General features: G+C 35.3%; 1 protein-coding gene across 5 annotated transcripts in view; it reads right to left on the reverse strand.

The window, feature by feature from the left end:
• The window catches only part of SSBP2 (single stranded DNA binding protein 2), a 310607-nt gene that overhangs the window by 79744 nt on the left and 207069 nt on the right, over positions 1 to 23794 (reverse strand). For 3 of the 5 annotated variants that reach the window (XM_047778217.1, XM_047778214.1, XM_047778216.1), the window contains exon 5: positions 6764 to 6853. The exons of the other annotated variants lie outside the window; for them this stretch is intronic. In XM_047778217.1, the coding sequence (XP_047634173.1) occupies positions 6764 to 6853 (90 nt within the window). The remainder of the gene's footprint in view (positions 1 to 6763; positions 6854 to 23794) is intronic. 5 annotated transcript variants of the gene reach the window in all.

Here is a 23794-nt window from a genome sequence, read left to right on the forward strand (position 1 = left end):
CATATGAAGGATCTATGTCCAGGAATAAGTTAGATAAATATCTACCTCTAGAAACATTTAATCAGTACATGTAAAAACATTTCTTCTTGTTTTTCCTTTTCAGTTTCAAGTGTTAGATGAAATGATCATTGTTCTCCTTTTTGATTTTTTTCTTTTAAAGTATCAAGAATATTGCATTAACCTGAGCTTTGTTTTTGTCTTTGGTGTCATTTATACTGAGGTTTTTCTAGTCAATAACAACATCATGGAGAAAAGGGGAGATATCTATTTTTTGTTCTTACTATGTTATTACTATCGAAGCTTGCTACAGTGCAGTCTTGCTAAAAATAGAACTTTTGGAACATAGACCCGGAAAAGTAGAGACATCTGCAAACCACCACTAGATGGCAAAGCTGCTTTACCGTTGCTAATATTCAGCCTGTAAACAAAATGTGACTTACAAATCTCCTGTAACATATTTTATACCATATCAGAGTTTTGATCAATTTGGATTTTAAAATATGGATGGCCACTGTAGCTGAAACTAAATTACTTGGTATACTTTATCTTCAACAAGTATTTATAATCTTATTCATGTCAAAGCCTTACATTTACAATCCATCATCGATATATTAGTTTTCAACAGTTTTCACTAAGAAAACTAAAGACCTAGTGACTAAGAATATAGCAAATGTATCAAGATAAAAAAAAAACCCAGAATATAATACATGGTAAAAATGAACAAAAGCCTACACATAATCCAAAATTACATATTTACAGGTATATCACACATTGGTTATGTGCTCAAAGATGTCCACATTAGCGCCTATCAAAAGAATACATTGTATTTTTACATAAAAGTTATAGATGTGTTTAGTTAGAGTGATAAAAATAAGATACAGTTTTCTTTTTAAAAGTTTTCTTGTGGTAAGGAGCAGAGGAAAAAATAGTTTTGATTCTACTCATTTTTTTTTGTCTTTTGTCCTTTCAGGGCCACACCCACGGCACATGGAGGTTCCCAGGCTAGGGGTTACAGCTGCCAGCCTTCATAAGAGCCACAGCAACGCCAGATCTGAGCTGCATCTGCGACCTACACCACAGCTCATGGCAGTGCCGGATCCTTAACCCACTGAGCGAGGCAGGGAGCAAACCCGCAACCTCAGGGTTCCTAGGCAGATTTGTTTCCACTGAGCCATGACAGGAACTCCAAAATTTTTTTTCTGATTGAACTAAGAAATGCTCATTTCTTTAACAGAGTATAAGTTATAGCAAATTCACAAGAGAAATCTTGTTACTCAAATCTATAAAAAAATAAAACTTAAGCTATTACAGCTAATGGTCTAATTTTTTAAAAAACACAAATGAGAACTTTATTTTATGCATCTTATAAACTATTTTGATTATTATGCTTGTGAAGAAAATCTAATTGGTTCCAGGATTAATACTGCATATTTGATAAAATTGCTGCAATCAAATTTTGCCTTACTTTTGATAAGAAAGATATGAGAATGGAATACATAGCAGATGGATGCTTTTAATACACATCAGATTTCTTAGCATACAGTGACACGTCTGAATAATACTCTAGCACAAGGACAGGAAGAGTCAGAGTACAGACTTAGTTCTGAGGACCTACTCTGTGTATTCACACCACACCATAGCACTGTATTTTCTTCCTTCCAAACTGCCAAGCTCTAGTTAGAATCAACGGTCATTTCTCCTATCTTCTCTCTGACCTCTGTAGCAAGATTCCTCAATTTAAGAAAGTTGATTTAAAGTCATTCACCAATTCCATGGTAGGTCACTTTGAGAATTTATAGGGTTTATTATACAAATTACTCGATGAATAAAAGACTCCAAGTAAGACTCCAAATTTGTCTTATGTTAAATGCCTTTATCTTATGAAACTGATACCTCTTTTTGCATGTTTAGCAACAACAGAAGAAGTACTCCCGTTTCAATAAAAATGGCAAGGTTTAAGTCTGAACAATGTTGATATCTGTCCCAAAGAGACATTTATTCAAAGATTGCCTTCCAAGATGGACCTATTAAATAAATGGGGCATTGATCAATATTATTTATTTTAGAGTTTGAGTTAATTGCTATCATTCAAATGCAGTTGTTATGAATTCACAAAGATTTTGTAATAATTCTACTTGGGAATGTATTTATAATCATACTGGAAAAGAAGGTTCTTGCTCTGCAATGTAAACAGAAATAAAAGGAGTACATTTGCCTACTTAGGAGAATGTTTTCAATGTACCTTTTATGGTCTGATCACACAGTAAGTAGAGCTCAGACCAGCTGAAGCTGCTGAAGCTTTAGGCATTAATTATAAATTCTCCTTTTTTTAACTTTTATTTATTCACTAAATTCTAATCGGCTCAGTCCTTTCCTGGTCTAGTCCCATTCCAGCTGTCCCCAGATAAGCTTTACATTTCCTCACTAAGAATGAGGATTCAAAACTATTTTCATACTCTGGACAATTTTTGGATGTCAGTATCTCTACAGATCTAGATTAGAAACTGATGTTTGCATTTGAATTATGACTGTCTTGTGGCTATTTGAACTCACGGAAGACAGTGCTCTTCGTTAACAATAGGCATGGTGGCCAGAATCATGCCATAGGATAGGAAACTGATGCCGATATTTAGCAAACATTTGAGTACCCTGATCCCGTCATTCTATGTACCAAAGATAACATCCTATTTGTTCTTTAAAACTTTCATGGCTTGAGATTTTCAATGTTTCAGAGAGACATTTCTAGGAACACTAGCCATACTTACGCCTACTGAATAGGGGAAAAGAGTATTTAAAGGATTGGGTCTCCCTGGATAGAGAGGAATAATGTGTACCATGCTCAAACATATCCAAAACATGTTCTTACCTCCTATCTTTCCTGATTCAGATAAAAACATTAGGATTCTCCAGGGGCCAAAGCTAGAAACCTCAGAATCATCCTTGATTCCTCCAACTCTTTCTCTTCTACCCCAACTTGGTTAATCAGCTAAGGCCTATCAAACGTAACTATGCATTGCTTCTTTCTTTGCAGTTCTGCTGCCACTGCTCTTGAATAGGGCCCCAGAGTCTCTTTCTTGAGCTACTGTAATAGCTGACCAACTGGTATCCTGTACTAGTCTCTTTAATGGGTTCTGTTGCCTTTGTTCTTCTTTTAAGTGTTAGTGTTTTTGGAGTTCAGGTGTATGCCCCTTTTCTCTCTCATTCTGTACTTTCTCCCTGAACAACCTATGCCTGTGAATCCTTGACATGATGACAATCATGCAAATTTCTTCTCTAGCCAAGACTGCTGTCTTAGGCTTCAAACCTATATGTTCATCAGCCTAAAGGATATCTCCAATTGGAGGTCCCACAGGAACTGCCCCTCATCTGCCCTACCTCAAATCTACTCCTCGTTTTGTGGTCCCTATCTCTGAAAATGAAACCCCCATCTGCCCAGGTTAGAGCCAGAAACCAGGGGATCAGTCTTGAATTCTTTTACTCATACCTCTTGCCTTTAATTGTCTCTCAAATCTGTTCATTTTGCTCCCTACATACCGCCACTCCTTTAGTTCAGACCATCAACAATCTTACCTCTATGACTTTAATAGCCTCCTGGTCTCCCTACTTTCACACCTGTCTCTCTGCAATCCTGGCTACACACTATATCTGGAGTAACAGTTCTAAAAATGCACATGTGAACATGCCTCTCCAGCTTAAAACCCTTCAATAGCTTATTACTGCCCTCAAGATCAAGTTCAAACTCTTAACTACCCTCCAAGGTTCCTCAAGGCTCTTCTGGAGCTTTATCACCAGCCATTCTCCCTTTAGCCATGTAAGCTCCAGTTTTGGGGAATTACCTGGTCTCTATCCTTTCTCCTCTGGGTCTTTGTAAATTTTTTCCCCCTCTTCCTGGAATATTCTTCCATCTCTTGCTCTTTGTGTGTGTGTGTGTGTGTGTGTGTGTGTGCCTAATTAATCTTTAGACACCAATTTGAATTTTATTTGCAGTTTTGACAATATTTTTCTGACAAAGACTCTCCTGGGACTGGATTTGGTGGCCTTTTGACTTGCTCTAAAAAACACACACTACTCATTTAGTATAGCCATTTCCTTCTATAGTCTTACTGCCTTTTCTCTCTTTCATTTAATATAGTGTAAGTATTTTGAGGGCAGAGATTTTGTATACAACTATATCATAGGTGCCTAATAAAGCCTCAATCTACTCCATAGTTTGAATTCAGGTCACTGCTCTTCTTCTTCCTTTTTTTTTTTTTTTTGTCTTTCTAGGGCTACACCCTTGGCATATGGAGGTTTCCAGGCTAGAAGTCAAATTGGAGCCGTAACCACTACCCTATGCCACAGCCACAGCAATGCCAGACCTGATCCATGTCTGTGACCTACACCACAGCTCCCAGCAATACCAGATCCTTAATCCACTGAGCGAGGTCAGGGATTGAACCTGCCTCCTCATGGATACTAGTCAAATTCATTTCCATGAGCCATGACAGGAACTCCAGGTCACTACTCTTCTTAGAGATCCATGACAGTTCCTACCCACCTACTGAATAAAGACTCAAGTTCTTAACATGGTGTATATACAGCTCCTTTCAGTATGCTAGAGCATGTCTTCCAATTGCATTTCTGGGAATTCGTGCCTGCCCTCCCCTCTACTTTCTGTTCATATTACTCTGAACACCTCTGAAAAGGTCATTTGGATGCTTTCACACTTTTGCTTATACTTTCCTCACTTTCTGGAATGTATTTTCTGTGCTTGTTTTCTTGGAAAACTGTTTCCAAACCACTCTTATCTCCAGTTCAGACAGATTTAATAGCTCTCTCTTCTAGGTCAATGCAGATCTTTACCCTTGCCTCTGTTACAGCATATATCTTGCTGTATTACAATTATTTATGTTTAATAATGACTCACTGGCTAGACAATGAGCTTCAGGACAGTACATATTGTACACACGCATCTTCAGATGCCTACCACAGTGCCTGGCATCTAGCAGTAGTTGAGTAATTGCTTTAATTAGAGTAATTAAAACAACAGTTAATTCTGTTTCAACCACTCTTACTAAGACTTAGGCAGAAATAGAAAAGGGGAGAATGGTTCATTCTACAAAATGTAAACATGAAAATGTACAGGTCCATCTATCTTTGCTTAATCCTCAGAAGAATGTGGCTTTCTTTCCAACCCAACCCCTCTTTTTAAAAGTGCCACTTAGAGCGCATCTACGAGTTCTTGTAAGTAGATAAACTCTTCTGCTTTACTCACTAATTCCAGTGTATCCTTAGAAAGAGAAATAAGAGCATGAGGAAAAAATATTAAAATGAGCTAGAAATATTTTATGAATAATGATGAACTATGAACTTTAAAAGGTGAATTCAGTGGCAGAAGTCCAGGAAGCCTTGCTTTGAATCCCAGTCCTGTGACTTTCTGACTGTGTGCAAACTGGTTATTATGCCTTGGTTTTGCCATCTGTGCAAGGGGAATGATGATAATACTTAATTTTATTCCCAGATTATTATGAGGATTAACAGTTTACACATATGAAATATTTAAAGCATAGGCTACAGTAAGCAGTTTTAAATGGTGACTATTAAGTTATTAAGTATTAACTATTGTTATCTTATATAGTGATTAATTAATAATCAAGAGTTATAGCACATTCCTAGATTATAAGAAAGGGCCCTTAAGACAAAATGTGAGCTCTAAGACTTTTCAATACTAATATAGCATAATCAGACAAATAAGCATGTCCTAAAGGACTTGACATTTCATAGTTGGTACAAGGTTCTAATTATGACCTTTTTATTCAATTGCTGTACCGTGGAAAATTTCTTATAATTTTATTTCTCCATTTTCACATTTATAAGTACATTGATCTACCCTATAATGATGGTATGTAAAAATTAACAAATGATTATCAAGGACTTCGAAAATACAAAATACTAAAGTGACAAATTAGCTTATAAGTACCTGATGTAATTCATTAACAATATATCATATTACATTAACTCCTGTAATGCCTTCCAACTGTGGTACTTTACTCCTAAATTCTTCCTAATTTTCTCAAAGGGTGTTTCAGAATCTATGGTGGTTCGTTTAGAAAACTGTCAGATTTAAATGTGGATGCCATAAAATTAAGAATTGATGCACAATTATAATGCTAAAGTCATTATCATTTTTATCATCTTATGATATAATAAATGAGCTTGCTGCAAATTTAAAATTCTAACATTTGTATTTTAAAATCTGATCTTAAAATGTTATATATGATAAAGATTGCAGTTTAAAAGCCACAAAGATGATTCTAAAACTATTTTGTTATAGCCTGTAATTTTGATAAATGAATAGATTATGATTTAGCCATATTTTGAAAGTACAGCCGAATCTTGATTATCTTTAGTCTGTGGAGATATGGATGGCTTGGATAGTTAAAATCCTTATATTATTCCAAAACCTTACCCATTAGTCTCTCCACCCAGCAAATCTTCACCACAGTTAGCCTAGTGGGCTAATTTGCATTTCAACGACCTTTATTTCTTACTTGAACAATGAAATGGCAAAACAAATACAGGAATAAATATCTGGCAACAAAATGGTAGAAGGAAGGGATAATCTATATATTAGATAACCAGTCTCTGAATAATCAAGAGTTTGCTGCACAGCATTAAGTTTACGTTAAGGATTAAAATAGCCTCATTCTCCCTCATATCTTTAAATAAAATCGAATAGGAGTTCCTATGCCTTAACAGTCCTAGTCAGAGTTTCTCTGAGTACCTGAAAGAACCCTGGTGGTACAGGACCTACTGGCATGCCATCTCCTGGGGGAATGTTTCCTAGCACTGGACTGGGAGCTGCTGCAGCACTCTGCAAAGAATAAAGGAGAAACAAACCTACGTCATTACAGAGAAGGCACAAAACCAAAGACAGATGATAACAGACTGTAGGAAGGGAAGCTTTTCATTCCTGGGAACAAATGATTGGTAATTTCTCCCACTCCAGAGGTCAACTAAGATATAACAGTTAATCTGGTATATGACTAAGTTATTTGGTTTAAACACATCTCTTTAAGCTTTTTAAAGTCACAAAACTTTAATAGGATGGTGTATCTGAGTGATATATAAAAGGCAAGTAATAATATGACAAAATGATAGCAGTTTAAGTAAATGCTTTATTTTAAGGCACAAGCATCTGAAATGGCAACATTAACAACAAATCGGTAAATACTTCAGTAATAAATTTGAAAACGGAGGTTGTAGGATTGGAAAAAACAACTCTTGTTTAGATTATACGTTTCTGTGCTATAAATAAGTGTAGTTAATTCTCTTTCTGTAGGTGACAACACTCACTATCCGCCTTCTGATATACTATCATTGATAGCAAAAATAGGGTGGTGAGGATGAAAAATTAATTAGGAGATTGAAGAGAACGGAATTAGATTTGGAGAGATTAGCCTCATATAAACAGATTATGAAAAATAAATTTGAAAAATTCAAAGTCTACTCACTTGCAAATTATTTCATGGAATCCTACGGCTTCATGAAATAGGAATACGAAAAACTTTGGGAAAGGCTCTTTGTAATCAAGTCAAGGTTTTAGATTTAATTCTTACATAGAGCAGTAATATATACAACCATGGATTTCATCCCTCAGTGTGGTGAGAGATATTACAAATACGAAGGATAGTTAAGAAGGGACCAGAAATATGTGAGGACAGATCAGCATGAATCCAAGAGTTCTGTTAGAAAAAGAACTCAAAACACATCCTGGATCTAGTGTATTTGTTGTACTTCTCTCACCTATAAGTTAGTTTATTCACTCATGCATTAATATTCCATTAGAATATGTAATATCAGTAAATGTGTAGCATACATTTCCCGGTATATAAATTAGTAAAAATACTAAAACACATTTGTTCTATAGTACTGGAATTAATTATTAGTGAAGGTCAGTGATTTTAGAATTTCCTGAGGAAATCTAAAGTTAAATTGGTTATCTATGAATGCCAAAATTCTAAACTTCTGATAATGCATATAAGTATAAAAGGAGAAATATTATTTCTTAGCTATTAAGATGAAACATCAATCTATTACTCTATTTTAAGCAAAAACATGCAATTTCATTCTCTGTACATTAATTGAACACCTACCATTTGTCAGATATTGTTCTATTTTACATTATGTGTCATCACTCACCTTTTTTTTAAAAATGAAAGGCAAATTGCTTTTTTCATTTTAACTAAACTTTTGTAAAATTTGAATACAATGTTAGAGTAAAACGAACCACCATTTTTCTTCTTTTAGTTTAAATATATATGGTTAGAGCCAGATCTAGGAAGAGAGATTTGATCCACATCCTCTGACAGTCAATTACCGTAATAGGGAAGTTGCTCTTGGTACTGAAAGCTAGACATAGGATGTCACTCTTCTGATTCATTACAGAATAGAAACCTGTTGTTGCAATAAAAAAGACTTACGTAAAAAAAGAGACTCAAAGCTTACCTATGCTTTTATAGAAATGTATACTGTAATGTTAAGCAGGTTTACAAAAATAAAATAGAATTCAGTGAATTGTTGTAACTTGACAGCCTAGTTCAAAGATGCTATTTCTCCCTCAATTCCAGTTACCTATCAGGTATATGAAAGGAGCTTTTGCCTACCTAAAGGGAAAAATGTTTACTTGCGTTTAAAGTAAAATTCAACAAGTGAAGATGTTGGGTAATCACTTCTTTACCTTTTTCTTTTTTGGGGGGACTACATTGTTTAAAGGTATATAAAATGTTAGTTTTTTTCTTCAAAGTTCTTCATTGTATATATTTTCTAAGGGTTTGTTTTTTTAATCTATTTTAAAGTGAAACAAAATTAATGATAACAGATGAAGGTCTAAGCAAATTAAATCCTTGAAATATCTTCTGAATTTTCATTTTATGACTTCAAAATTATTTAATAAATTCAATTAAAATATACATTCTGAAGGACATTTTACAAGCCCTACAACAGAACAGTTAACACAATAGAAAAAAAATGTCCTTAACCTTTTTAAGTTAATATTCTAATGTGGGGGCCAAGAAAGCAATCAGAGGTGAGAAAAAGAGCAGGGAACAGAGAGTTCCCAGGACAGGGGGTAGGAATCATAATTTTAAATAATCAGAAATGAATGAATCAACCAAACTAATGGATCAAGTTATGGTGACTAACTGATTTAAATATGCCTCTTACTCTGTTGAGACTGTCTTCCCACATTTTAAAGATGTCTCATATTTTTATAGTATGCATCTACTTCCTCACAGAGGCACAAGAATTTTGTAGAAATTTTTGCCATGATAGTCATACGTTGGCCTTAACTACAGCGGTATCTTGAAAATAAAGACTTTCATAGCTGCATGACTTCTAGTATAGAGCACAATGATTTAGTTTTCCAGCGTGACAGCAATTTCTAGGCTTGGCCTAAGGACACAATGTGAGGTGAACAGAATACCAATAATTATCCAGTTTGTTTATCCAGTACAAAGCACTCGTATAGAGCATTTCAGCCCAAAGTTCACTTTGTGGGTCACGTTTTTGAGCTAAACTATTTATCCATTCTTCTGGGATTTACGGACAAGGGATAACTGCTCCCTTTATTGCCCTGTGTGGACTCAAGCTTAGAGTACCACTTGGTACACCATGTTGATCAATAACAAATGCTAGTCTATAATAAACACTAAAGAGGTACTCTAAATGTTACTCTAAGCATTGTAAAAGAGTGTATTTCTCAAACTGTCCAGTTGGCTCACTTATATACAGTAGCAATATAGATAAAACAAGCTTTGAAACTGTAAACTTAACAAGAATCAAGTTTGGGAGATTAGAGCTTTATGTAGAAGGGAGAAGTAGCATATTTTTTGAATTTCATTGTTGGAATTTCTGAGACTTGTCTCCAGTTTACTTCCAACTCAAGAGACAAATTTATCTCATGACTTGAGGATCCACAGAAAGTTGCAATTGGTTCTAACTCAAAAAGTATGTCTCATTCTGGGGAGTTATGACTGAATTACATAAGGAGAGTGAGTAATTTAATTATATTAAGAACTACTACAAAGGATTAGTTTCACTGGATTTGTGTGAATTCCCATTAGAATACCATGGAAAATCCTTTATATATAATATATCCACAATTATTTAGGGTTGACTTTTTTATATTCTGTCTCTCCTAAAAAAGCAAGACATATAAATAATATTGCTTTAAAATATTTCTTCTCACTAAACTGAATACATAAGACTTCAGAGCAAATGTGAAAATATTATCATTAAAAGTATTTTGTCTTTTTACTGAATTTGCATGCTTTTAATATATACTTTCAGATATATATTTTCTAACTGCTTTTAAATCATTTGTCATGTGACTCAAATTTCAAGGGCTTTTTGAAAATGAAGACTTTTATTTTAAAAATATTTTACCAAATCAATAATATAATTTTTACTTGCTTTTCATAAATACAATAAATTAAAATTGGTATTTTCAAATGAACCAAATTACAGAACGATTATTTGCTTTCCCAAGGATGAAATGAACTTTAAAGAGTCACTGCAAAATCTTTCCTCATGTTGCTATACACTTATCTTTGCTTAAGTCTGTGTGGGAAATTTCCCTCTTTTGGATGTTCTGTACTTGTATCATTCTACCCTATAAAAAGTCAATCTGTGTCCCTCCCTCTCTGTATTATTTATTTTTTCCCTTGTATATATGTCCAGCACCATTTCCCATTTTTGCCTTTCTCTTAAATGCTATTATATAAATGAACTTTCACAGTATTTATTATTCTCTAATTACTTCTTTCTGAACTTAAACGGAGAGGCATATGGTTTATATTTCTCTAAAATAAATATTTGAAATAAAAGCTAGAGGAGTACTTTTTTTTTTTTTTTTTTTTTTTAGGGCCACACCGATGGCATATGGACATTCCCAGGCGATAGGGGTTGAATGGGAGCTGCAGCACCACCGCCACAGAAACTCGGGAGCCATGCTTGTGACCTGCATTGGAGCTCACGACAACGCTAGATCCTTAACCCACTGCGCAAGGCCAGGGATATCAAACTTGCACCCTCATGGATACTAACTAGTTGGGTTCAATACCGCTGAGCCACAACAGGAATTCCAAGTTCTTATTATAATCTTAGTTATTATCACTAGTGGTCTCTGGTAGAAAAAAAAAGTTGTATATACTTCCGTAAGCAAGTTTCAAAACAATAGATACAGAATGAAATTGTGCTTAAAAATAAAATTAGGATGCAATTGACTACTACACACAAAATTAGTTAGCATTTATCAAGGTTCTACACCTTAAATAACTAACAGTTTTATTATTTACACTCATAAATGATACTAGCAGTAAGGTTATTACTACCAAAATAATATTATTTTATTATTTACTAAGGATGGTAGAGAACCAGCTGTGTAACTATACACCAGGGAATCAGGATATAAAATATACATTTGGTGGGAAAAAATATTTTAAGTATGTATAACATTGTAAAGGTAATAATAGAGGAACTAAAATAGTGACACATTTATTAGAAACTGACAGGAAGATTCAAGGGAGGGGTGGGTACGAAGAGACTGAGCAGGGAATTACTGGTTTTTACTATTAAGACATTTGTATTGTTTTTAAGTCAAATACAGGTATTATTTTGAGAAACATTTAAAATGGTGATAAAGCAGACCCCCTTTCTGTGGGCAGTACATCCCAAGACCCCCATTAAATGCCTCCAACTGCAGATGGTACTGAACCCTACATATATTTTTCCTATACATTCATAACTATTATAAATTGTAATGTATAAATCAGGAATATTAAGAGATTAATAACTTATAATAAGAGGATTATAATAATATACTGTCATGAAAGTTATGTGCATGTGGTCTCTCTCCTAATCCTTACCTCTGCCAGAAATGTGGCAGTGGCTTCATCAACAAATACAGTCTCCCCAGTAATTTTTGTATTTTCTGGTCTAAGATTATTCTTGCATTTATGTAACCATCCCTTACTTGGCAGTTAATGGCTTTTGGTTTTACTCATTTCAGGGTGTCCCTTGCTGAAGTCTTTGTCGAGGCTCAATGCTTTCTGGCACTACATATTGCTGTCAATCATAACATGTTTTCTGTACATGTCTTCCACTCACGAATTTGGTACCTTTTCCACCCGTTTAAGTGCTTATCATGCACTGTCATAACTTTTACAGTTTGAGGTGTGAAAGCTGGCATAGATTTCTTTTTTTCTTCATCACAATTTCATGAATAGAAGACTCATTCTTATCACAGATCTTAGCAACCTCACCACACAATTGCTTTTCTTTCCTTATTAAGTCGAGAACTTTCACCTTTTCACTTAAAGGAAGCCCTTAGCAGCTTCTCTTTGTCAAATCTGAATTGCCTAAATCACTACTCTTGTGCTTTGGGGTCATTATGAGTAAAATAAGGGTGACCTGAACCAACCACTGGGGTACCGTGGACAGTGGATCTGATAACCTGGACAGCTGCTAAGTGACGCATAGGTGAGACAAGCTGGACAAAAGGATGACTCATGTCACAGGTGGGATGGAGCAGGACATGGTGAAACTTCATCACACTACTCAGACTAGTGCGCATTTTAAAAACTTACAAATTGTTTATTTCTGGAATTCCCCATTTAATTATTTTTTGGACCTTGAATGACTGTAACTAAAACTGCAGAAATCAAAACCGTGGATAAAAGGTAGTAGGTTTCCTGTCCTCACAGTTATAATGCAGAGCACAGTTACATATTTGGGCTAATGGTGGAAAACATGTTCTTTATTATACTAATAAATATTTCTATGCCAAGTATTTTATTATACTTTATTTTTTGCTTTTTTAGGGCAGCACCCGTGGCAAATGGGGGTTCCCGGACTAAGGGTTGAATTGGAGCTACAGCTGCCAACCTACACCACAGCCACAGCAGCATGGAATCCAAGCTGCATTTGCAATCTACACCACAGCTCAGGGCAATGCTGGATTCCTGATCCACTGAGTAAGATCAGGGATTGAATAAACCCACATCCTCATGGATACTAGTTGAATTTGTTTCTGCTGTGCCACAATGGGAACTCCTGCCTAGTATTTTAGAACCAATTTTCAAAGATCAAGAATAAAAGGAGTTCCCGTCGTGGCACAGTGGTTAACGAATCCAACTAGGAACCATGAGGTTTTGGGTTCCATCCCTGGCCTTCCTTGCTCAGTGGGTTAAGGATCCAGTATTGCCGTGAGCTGTGGTGTAGGTTGTAGATGTGGCTTGGATCCCACATTGCCGTGGCTGTGGTGTAGGCCGGCGGTTATAGCTCTGATTCAACCCCTAGCCTGGAAATCTCCATATGCCGTGGGAAGCAGCCCTAGAAAAGACAAAAAGACAAAGAATAAAAAAAGATACTTTTGCCTCTTCATATTTGATTGGTATTATTTGGTTTTTTCTTTTGACAAGCATGATATCTATAAATAAATATTGAAGGTCTTCTTAAACCATCACTTTATTTCTGAGACAAGACATGCTTGATCATGGATAATCCTTTTAATAGCCTAATGAATTTCATTAGCTAATATTTTATTTATGATCTTTATATGCATATTCTAAGTGAGACAGGTTTAGATAATTCCTTGCTGGATTATATTTTCAAATTTAAGCATTAGGATTATTGTACCGTCTCAAAATGGATTGAATAGCAAACTCTGTTATAACACTCTGAAAAAATTTACCTAATAAGATGTTTATCTACTTTTTGGAAGTTAAAAAATATGCAGCAGTAAAACTGTCTGAATACAAAGGCAATTTTGGAAATAATTATGGTCATTATTCTTTTTATATTTTCTGCTTCTATTTGCTTCAATTATGTTCATTTATATTTTTCCCAGAACAATTCATTTCATTCAGAGTTTTAGTTTTATTCATAGACACACTACTTTCACATGTTTTAAAAAGGTCCTCTGTAGCAGCTGTGAGACTGCTAGTAGAACACAAGCATCTGTTATTGTCTTCTTCCACGGTAACAGAACGGTAGCCAGGCACATAGCAGCCCAGCTACACTACATTGCTTAGTCTCCCTTGTTCTCACCAAGAATTGCTCTTACTAATGAAATTTGAGCAGATGAGGTATGCATCACTTCTAGAATGCCTCTACTTACTTTTAACTGTCACCTACAGTACCAGCACCCTGAACAAAGGCAGAGCACCCACTAACTTCAGTCTCTGGATGACACTGTGATGCATATTCTGTGCACCTGTCCAGGACTGTATTACTGAACTGCAGGCTCTAAGACAGATGATGATTTGTTTTCTTACTCCTAAACTGAATTAGTGTTCTCGTGACTGTCTTTGCAAGCAATTGTTTTCTTTGCTTTTTTCTATTTAATTAATATGTTTTCTTCTTTAAAGAAACCTCTATTTTCCTTTGTTTTTTTTTTAAAGATTTTACTGTTTATTTTCAAACTTCTTAAATTAGCAACTGTTTTCTTGTTTAAAATATAAAGGATATAAAACCATAAATGTGATTCTGAATTTACCTTTGGTTGCATCTACAAGGCTTGATGGTGGTGTTCTCTATTTTTTCCCTAACTCATCCAATAAGTTTAATTTTGATTTCCCAAAGAATTATTGGATATAACTGAAAACCAAAATTGCACTGATCAGATTATTTAGAAAAAAAATAATAACACCAATACCAAACCTCAGAGATGCCAAAGATAAAAAGGTTTCATTTTCATTTTTAATTTCTAGCTTTCCAAATTGTGTCCAAGTAAGAATTTGTTGAATAATTTTTCTGGTCTAATCAATGAGCAATTTTTATAATTTCCCATGAATAATTATTTGTCTAATATATTATCTCCAATTTTTGTCCCCTTACTCTTTCAAATATACATAATACCCTACAACTGTTGTTTGTCCATTTCTCCTTTCTTTTCCATGTTTAATAATCACTGCCTTGAATCTCTTTTGCCTAAAATTAATACTGCAAACTCAGCTTTCCTTTTGTGTTCATATCAAATCATCTCCTATCCATTTATTTTTAAACTTTATGCTATGTTTTATTTAACTGTTTCCCTTGTTAGCAAGAAAGTCCTCTAATATGCATCAACTGAGGTGTCCTTTAATATTATTACTATTTTTTCTTTTTAGGGCCACACCAGAAGCATATGGAAGATTCCAGGCTAGGGCTCAAATCAGAGCTGCAGTTGCTGGCCTACACCACAGCCACAGCAATGCTGGATCTTTAACCCACTGAGCAAGGCTAGGGATCAAACCCGCATCCTCATGGACAGTAGTCAGGTTTTTAACCACCTGAGCCACAAATGGGAACACCTGCCCCTTAAAATTAGGAAAAAGAAAGAACTTTTCTTTATCATAAGCTTTAAATGTATTAAAGTTAAGACAAATACTGTTTACCTTCCTCCACGAAGAATGAAGAACTCAGTTTATTCTTTCTATTCTATAGCTCCCTCTTCTAGTTCCTAACCCTTAGTATAAACATCTGGATTTTTAGGTGTAAACTTTTTGTTTTCATCATCTTTTCTGTCAGTAATAATCTTGATTTCTACATTCAGTTTTTTTAATTTCTTTTTTTTTGGTCTTTTTATTTTTATTTTTTTTATTTTTTTATTTTCCCACTGTACAGCAAGGGGGTCAGGTTATCCTTACATGTATACATTACAATTACATTTTTCCCCCACCCTTTCTTCTGTTGCAATATGAGTATCTAGACATAGTTCTCAATGCTATTCAGCGGGATCTCCTTGTAAATCTATTCTAAGTTGTGTCTGATAAGCCCAAGCTCCCGATCCCTCCCACTCCCTCCCCCTCCCATCAGGCAGCCACAAGTCTTTTTATAGGGCTGTACCCATAGCATATGGAGGTTCCCAGGCTAGGGGTCAAATTGGAGCTGTAACTTCTGGCCTATGCCACAGCCACAGCAACGCCAGATCCAAGCTGCATCTGCTACTTACATCACAACTCAGGGCAACGCCAGATCTGTAACCCACTGAGCGAGGTCAGGGATCGAACCTGGGTCCTCGTGGATACTAGTCAGATTTGCTTCCATTGAGCCACGAGGGGAACTCCCAACATTCCCTTTTTTAATCAAAGTATAGCTGATTTACAATGTTGTATTAGTTTCAGTTGTATAGCAAAGTGGTGCATATATACATGTATTTTTCAGAGTCTTTTCCCTTATAGGTTATCACAAAATTCTGAGTATAGTTCCCTGTGCTACATAGTAGATCCATAGTTATCTATTTCATATACAATAGTGTATATGTTAATATAAAACTCCTAACTTTTTTTGATGAGAGTCAAAAAAGACATATAGGTACCACTGTTGTCTGGTATTTAGTATTTGCAGAGAAGTCTCATAGCATTCTCATTTTTGTTACTTGGTATGTAATCCATTTTTCTCTTCTAAAGATTTGAAGGATGTTTGCTTGATATTTATAATTCCCAAATGTTTCAGTTCCATATCTAGATATTGATCTCTAAATTACCTGCCTAGAATGATATGAACCTTTTCAATGATCATGCCTGGGTTTTGCTGTTTGTTTCTTTTTTCGCCTAATGCTAGAAAGTTGGGAAAAAATCTTTTCAGTTAATAGATGTAAAGGAAAGATCTGGCAGACCTTAAAGGGTCATTCATTGCAAATGTTACTAAGTAAATAGCCATGGTGTTATTGGTAACTAGGGAAATATGCTTAGGAATCTTGCCAGGACAGGATTTTAATAGTTATTAGTGACATGGAAAACTGGTCAGTACACTTGTAGAAAGTACTTTACATGTATATACCATGTGACATAAAAAATTAATACATTTTGACTCAGTGGTCCTTCTTTTCAGACACTATCCAAATAAAAATTCTAAACTATGAGAAAAACAGTATGCGTAAAATATATTTTTAGTAAGAAATATTTGAAATAACCCCAACTTCAGCAATAATGTAATATTTCTATAAATTGTAGCATATAAAAGTGATAGAAGATGTTTCAATATTAAAAATTATAGTTACAAATGGAATTATTTGGGAAACAAAGGAATTTATTTATGATGAAGTGCTATATAAAACATCCTAAATAGGAGTTCTTGTTGTGACTCAATGGAAACAAACCCGACTAGTATCCATGAGGGATGCGGGTTTGATCCCTGGCCTTGCTCAGTGGGTTAAGGATCCTTAGTTGTCATGAGCTGTGGTGTAGGTTGCAGATGTGGCTCAGATTCAGAATTGCTGTGGCTGTGTTGTAGGCCGGCAACTGCAGCTCTGATTCAACCCTAATCTGGGAACTTCCATATGTCACAGATGAGGCCCTAAAATGCAAAAAAAAAAAAAAAAAACTATAGAACTGAAGTGAGTTTATGATTATAATTATGCAAGCAATAAAAAGAATCTACCAAAGACAAGTATATGGATATATAAAATTAACTGTTACAAGGATATATGGATTTTTAAAAATAAAACATTCACATACATTCTGAAGTTTATATTATTTCTATTTATAATATAAATAAAAATTATTATAGGTTAAAAAGACTCACTGCCGGTTTTGTCAGTAGCTATCAAATGTGACCAATACTAACATAGGACAAACCTAATCCTTAAAATTTAAGGTTAAATGAAATGCAGGTATTTCTAACTTAAAAAGAACTCCTAAAAAAAAAGAATTCCCATTTCAATAAGATAAAATATGAAACATTTTAGTTTTCAGACCATGAAGAACCAGTCTTTCTGTTCTGGAAAGTAAGAGTCTAGAAATAATTTAAACATCCCTTTCATTATCCCTGGGCATTTGTTTGCATTGACTTGACAAGCTCATTTTTAGCTCCACATGTCCTACTCCAGTTCACTCCACTCAGTCACCCTCCTAGAGTCTAGAGAACCAGCCTCACTGACTACTGTGTACTTTCTAGGCTTGTTTTTAAAATATTTTATATACTGCTTTCATAAAAACTTAATTATCCAGAGAATAGTATTCAACCCTTTAGTCTTCCAAAAGAATGACAGACCCAGAAGGATCATTAAAAACAAAATGAAAAGTAGCCCCAGAGCACCTAGAAACATAAAGTATAAAAGAGTTGGTGATCTGAGTATTTCAACTAAAGAAAAGTGTGCTTTGATTCACTGGAATTTCTACAAAATGCTAACTCTTTCTTATGAAGGCCGAGAAGCATGGGAAATATGATAGGCAACAGAAGGGAAGCAGTTATGGGTGTTAAAAAATGTTTTAAGTGCAAAAGAAATGCAAAAGGACTCTGATAAACACAGTGATGATTTCATTCCTAAAGAATTCTTTAGCAGGTGGCCTTTGATTTAGCTGTTAAATTTCAGAACAGCAGCCATGTTTCATGGTTCAGAAGTTCAGTTCCTTGAATTCAGTATTTAGCTTTAATCAGAAAAGGTAGATTATCAGAAAAGAGGCTGACATAAAGAATTTGCTTCAAGAATATTAAGTTCTAGGGGGTTTCTTCTCATCTATACATGCCTCCCAAATATTAGGTACCTATACGTGCCTGGGGCTAAGATACACAGATTCATTTTGATCACACAGTATTTGAACCTAATGTGATTACTACTCAAAAGTATGGGTTATTAAGAAAACTCATAAAAATAGCATATAAAATTTTCTGCTTAAAATGAAACAAAATGGGTATATTTAAGACATTCTTAGTATTCATATATTATAATTTCAGTGCACAAGAACACTTACTGTCTTCATATGAATTTCAGAGGCTGGGTAAATTGTTATTAGAGCAGTTAGCCTGCATTAGGCCACATGGTCAAACTACAAGCCTACCTGTGAGCTTTTCCATTAAATACCCACTACCCAAGTCCACAAACTAACATTTTACTTAAACACTTAGTAAATTAACCTTAACAGTGGTTCAAAATACCACACACAGTTTAAAGGAAGCACAAGGAAAAAGTGTCAAATACTAATGGTGTACCTTCTTTCACGAATTTTTAACAGTCATATTTCTGGTCATTGCCCTACTTTTTTCCTTTTTGACCTCAAAAGCCTTTGTCTCTTTTCTACACTGATTTGGTATAAAAATCCTTAGGCTTCTACTTGTTTGGAGTCTAGGTATTCTAACTACTCCTACCGGTAAGGGAAATTGCACAATCATAGTCACCCCTTGGCAAGAAGTTGTTTTCCTCTGTGGAAGGGAGAATGTCCCCCCTCCCCAAAGCTATCCATGCCCTAATCCCTAGGGCCTGTGTATGTGGCAGCACCTAGAAGGTGAGCACAGTCTCTGGCCAACTCCTTCAAGCACAAGGAATGAATTTTAACAACAACCTATGTAAGCGTGAAAGTGGGTTCTTCTCTGAGCCTCCTGATAAGAGCCTAGCAGGCCCAGACCTTAACTTCAGCCTTGTGAGACTTGGAGTAGAGAAAATAGCCCCATTTATCCAGTCTTCTGACCTACAGAACTGTGAGATAATGAACTTTTAAGATATTAAATTTATGGCAATTTATTAAGTCAGCAATATAAAACTAATACACCTCTCTCCCTAAATCACTGTTTTATTTTGAACACTTTTCATGGGGCATCTAGAAACAAGGGAACTCTGTGGATCCTTAGAGGTTATGGTACTTGCCCTGTTAAACAGTGCATATAAGTTTGATTAAATCGATTGTCCATCTGATGAAAAATAAAAATATCTCACAGGTTTAATAAAGCTTGGTTTTGTGGTGTTCTTAGAGTCAAAATTGTTTTAGTGGCTTTGATTCATGCCTCATGTGAATCAGTTTTTCCCCTTCCACAGCTAAAAGCAGGGAAGCATAGTGACAAGGGCAAAAACAATTACCTTTTCTTCAGTTAGAACTGCCTGTACGACTCTAACTCTGCCTTTCTTATCCACAAGGGAAGAGCTTCTTAAATTACTAGCCAAAAGCTCCCCCAATTCCAACTAAGCTAGATACTAGGATGGGGGAACACAGAGACAACTGAAACCATAGTTGAGGATTCACCATCACGTCAACTTTTCTAATGGTCCCTGACCCGGTACACTGATTCAAAGAAACTAGGATCCAACCTCAGTCCTTGTACCAGAAGAAGGTTCACTTCTTACTTCCATTTGCTGGGCTTTTAGCCCCAGTACCCATCTAATTAGCATCTCAATGCCTTAGTGACAAGCAGAAAACATTCTATTGGGGTCTTTCCTCATATCAGCTCTGACGGAGTATGTTCAGTCCCTGGACTTCCATTTCCACAGCTGAGTCATCAGTACTTGCATTTGAATTGCCTTGGTACCAATGTACGTGCATTTGGATTGCCTTGATACTTTCACCTGTCTAGATCTCCAGCTGTTATTTCTTGCCATGCTCCCCTGGGGCATGGCTTTCTCCACCTGTAGGGCATTCCCATTACCCATTCTCTACCATCCTAGTGATGACGATTTGCACATACCTCTGCCTATTGCCTGCTATCACCCTCTAAGGCAGATCTACTAACGTGTTTGACTTCCTCTCAATAGTCAGCTGTATGACTTCTCTCAGTTGCTTACTCTGTCATCCTAGAATGGCCTTGTCTTAGAATCCAAGGTATGCTTGTTCTGACTGCATGACCACAGGACCTCTATTTAAGAAGTTCTTTTAAAAAATCTTTTGTCACAGAACAAATTACAGTCATAGAGGTAGAACTCTGCATCAACAGCATGAATCATTGTCATTTTTGTTTATGTATTTAATTTTTCCAGGAAGAAGATAACCATTATGATGTACTCGTCTTTTAAAAAGTCACATCCCTTATGAGTCAGTTAAAAAGTTTACGCAAAAAGGCATATCTTTTCTAAAATATATTTTTTCTTTTGTAATTTACAGCTTTTGTACAAATTTAAAGCAGTAATTATGAGTTTTTTCCATTAAGAGCATCATTAACATGGATCTGAAACAATATGCATCTAACAGAACAAATTTTTAAATTTTATCTAGAATAAGTAGTTCAAATACACTTAAGCAGAAATTTTAATAGGTTTAAAAAAGAAAATGTAAATTATTTCACTACATCACAATACTTTAGGATTTCCATATGGACATTAACTTTTAAAGCTTCAACATTTATTTAATACGTCTCACATCCTCAAAAGTTGTTATTACAAATAAAAATAGATGAGTTCCCATTGTGGCTCTGGTTAATGAATCCCACTAGGAACCATGGAGGTTGCGGGTTCCATCCCTGGCCTTGATCAGTGGGTTAAGGATCTGACATTGCCTTGAGCTGTGGTGCAGATCCCGTATTGCTGTGTCTATGGTGTAGGCCAGTGGCTATAGCTCTGATTGGACCCCTAGCCTGGGAACCTCCACATGCTGTGGGTGGGGCCCTAAAAAGACAAAAATGAATAAATAAATAAAATAGAAATTGAAAATAACTTCAGTAGAAATATTACTGTTTTAAAAGGTGTTAGGTACAGTTTTCTCAAAAGTAGCATAACAGATGGATTTTAAAAGTCACAAAATGAACAAAATAATATAATAAATGAAAATATTTGTTTATATTGTCTCCAAGCTAGAAATAGAGGATAAGCCACTGAACCAGCTTTACAAATCTTTTTTATTAATACAGAGTATAACTCAGCTTAATTCTGTCACTGGGTTTGAAGCTATTTAATTGCTGCCACAGGCAAAACAAAACAAAACAAAACATTACTGTAGTTAGCACATATAAACACACAGATTAAGGGATACCTGCAAAGGTTGCTTTTATATCTGTGTAATGTTTTGGTGGAGAGAGAGTAAAACAAACAAAAAACCAGAAAAGCCTTAACAAAGATCCTAAAAATAGTACCTGTGAAAATACAGTAGACTAAAAAATAAGAAAATAGAAAATAACTGGCACTCTATTAGAACAGAGAAAATTAAAGAAAATCATTCTAAAGATCTACTTTAAATTAAAACAAGTAAATCTCATGAGACAGTGGTTAAGATAACATTTGGCTAAACTTCATCCATCACTTTTTTCCAGCCTTCAACTGCAGGGCTCTATCGGTATCCCTGATGTTCAATGATATAAAATATGTAAGATATATCATTCACAGATAAGAATGGCTAAGTGCATTTTTGACATGAAGAGACAGTGTAAGCCCTTTTTTTTTTTTTTTTTTTTAGTATGCCAAATCTTATATTACAAAATAGTATTGGGCTCTAGAGTATGCCAACACTCCTCAAAACATCTGTAATTCACTTTAGGGACACTTTACTTTCAGACACTTTATCGCATAACTTTGGATATTTTCAAGATTAACAATTTTTTTTTTTTTGTCTTTTTAAGGCCACCGTTGCAGCACATGGAGGTTCCCAGGCTAGGGGTAGAATTGGAGCCATAGCCGCCGGCCTACACCACAGCCACAGCAATGCCAATTCCGAGTTGTGTCTGCGACCTACACCACAGCTCATGGCAATGCCAGATCCTTAACCCATTGAGCAAGGACAGGGATCGAACCTATGTCCTCATGGATGCTAGATTTGTTTCCAATGAGCCACGATGGGAACTCCAGATAACAAATCTTTATTCTTAAACAGTTAATTTGGTTTTTGGAAGTAGGCAAAATTCATCTGCAGTGTGTTGTAAGTAGTAGTTAATAAGGATACAAAAATTTTGAATTAAAAAAATTTTAATATGACAGCCTTTCCACATAAACAGGCATTGTGAAAATTTGAAGTTATTAAGTGACAACATGATTGAAATGTTTCAGGCTTATTGATATATTTTTAAATCAATTTTTTACCTCATAATTTTCACTCATTTGTGCATTTTTTACCTGACATGTATTTGTATCTACCACATATCTGATATTACACCAAGTAGACCTTATTCTTGTTCTCAGGAGCTTATCATCTTAGAAAGGAACACAGACAATTGCACACATACTTATTTACCACTGTGATAAATGCTAGAAGAAGAAAGGAGATGATGTACTTTAGAGGATTATAGGATGTTCCCTAGGAGTAAAATTTAAGCTGAGAGCTGATGAAAGTGTTGCTGATAAAGGGGCAAAAAGAGAATTAGAAAGTGAGGCAACAGAATTAAATTATTATAAACCAAGTGAATTAAAAAAGAAAGACCCTAGAGTGGGCAGGAGAGTGATAGAGTACAAGAGATATTAAGGATGGTCACTGTGGCTCAATCACAATGATTTTAATTTTATCATAGGACCAATAGGAAGTCACCGAAAAATTCTGAGAAAGAAGTACATGATCAGCAGATCTATTGTTTTAAATAGATCCCTGGAGAAAATGAAATAGAAGGGGTGAGGGAAGATTCCTAAAGTAGCGTAGTGATAGGTTGAAGTGCTTGGGCAGCAGTGGAGAAGAAAAGCGGATGGATTCAAAATATGCCTCAAAGTTAAAAACTGCCAGGATTGAGGAAGGTCAAACAAATTGGGGGTAGGGAAGAAGGCCAGGCCATGGAAGACCCAGATTTCTGGCATACGCATTGCTAGGATGCAGTGGTACAGGTAGAATATGGATGTGCATCATGTTGAGAGGGACGACTACAAGAGGGGGAGGGGAGAAGCAACAGTTAAATTTGGATCAATTTAAGAACAACTGTGTTCTTAGTATTTCCAAAAAGGAAAGTCCATACTCCCAACTTGTTTAACAATCTTAATGACTTTGAATTTTAAATCCACTTATTTCCACTTAAGTCCTCCTTTCCCACTGTTTCTAAATTAAGAAAAAACAACTGACCCCTAGCTTTGATATGCACTGAGAGCAATATATACCTTCATTAGAAAATGATGAATAAGAATTTATGGCTTCTATGATTCCTGCATAAATTCTTCTGT

The sequence above is a fragment of the Phacochoerus africanus genome, chromosome 4, assembly GCF_016906955.1.
Source record: "Phacochoerus africanus isolate WHEZ1 chromosome 4, ROS_Pafr_v1, whole genome shotgun sequence".
Lineage (NCBI taxonomy): Eukaryota > Metazoa > Chordata > Mammalia > Artiodactyla > Suidae > Phacochoerus > Phacochoerus africanus.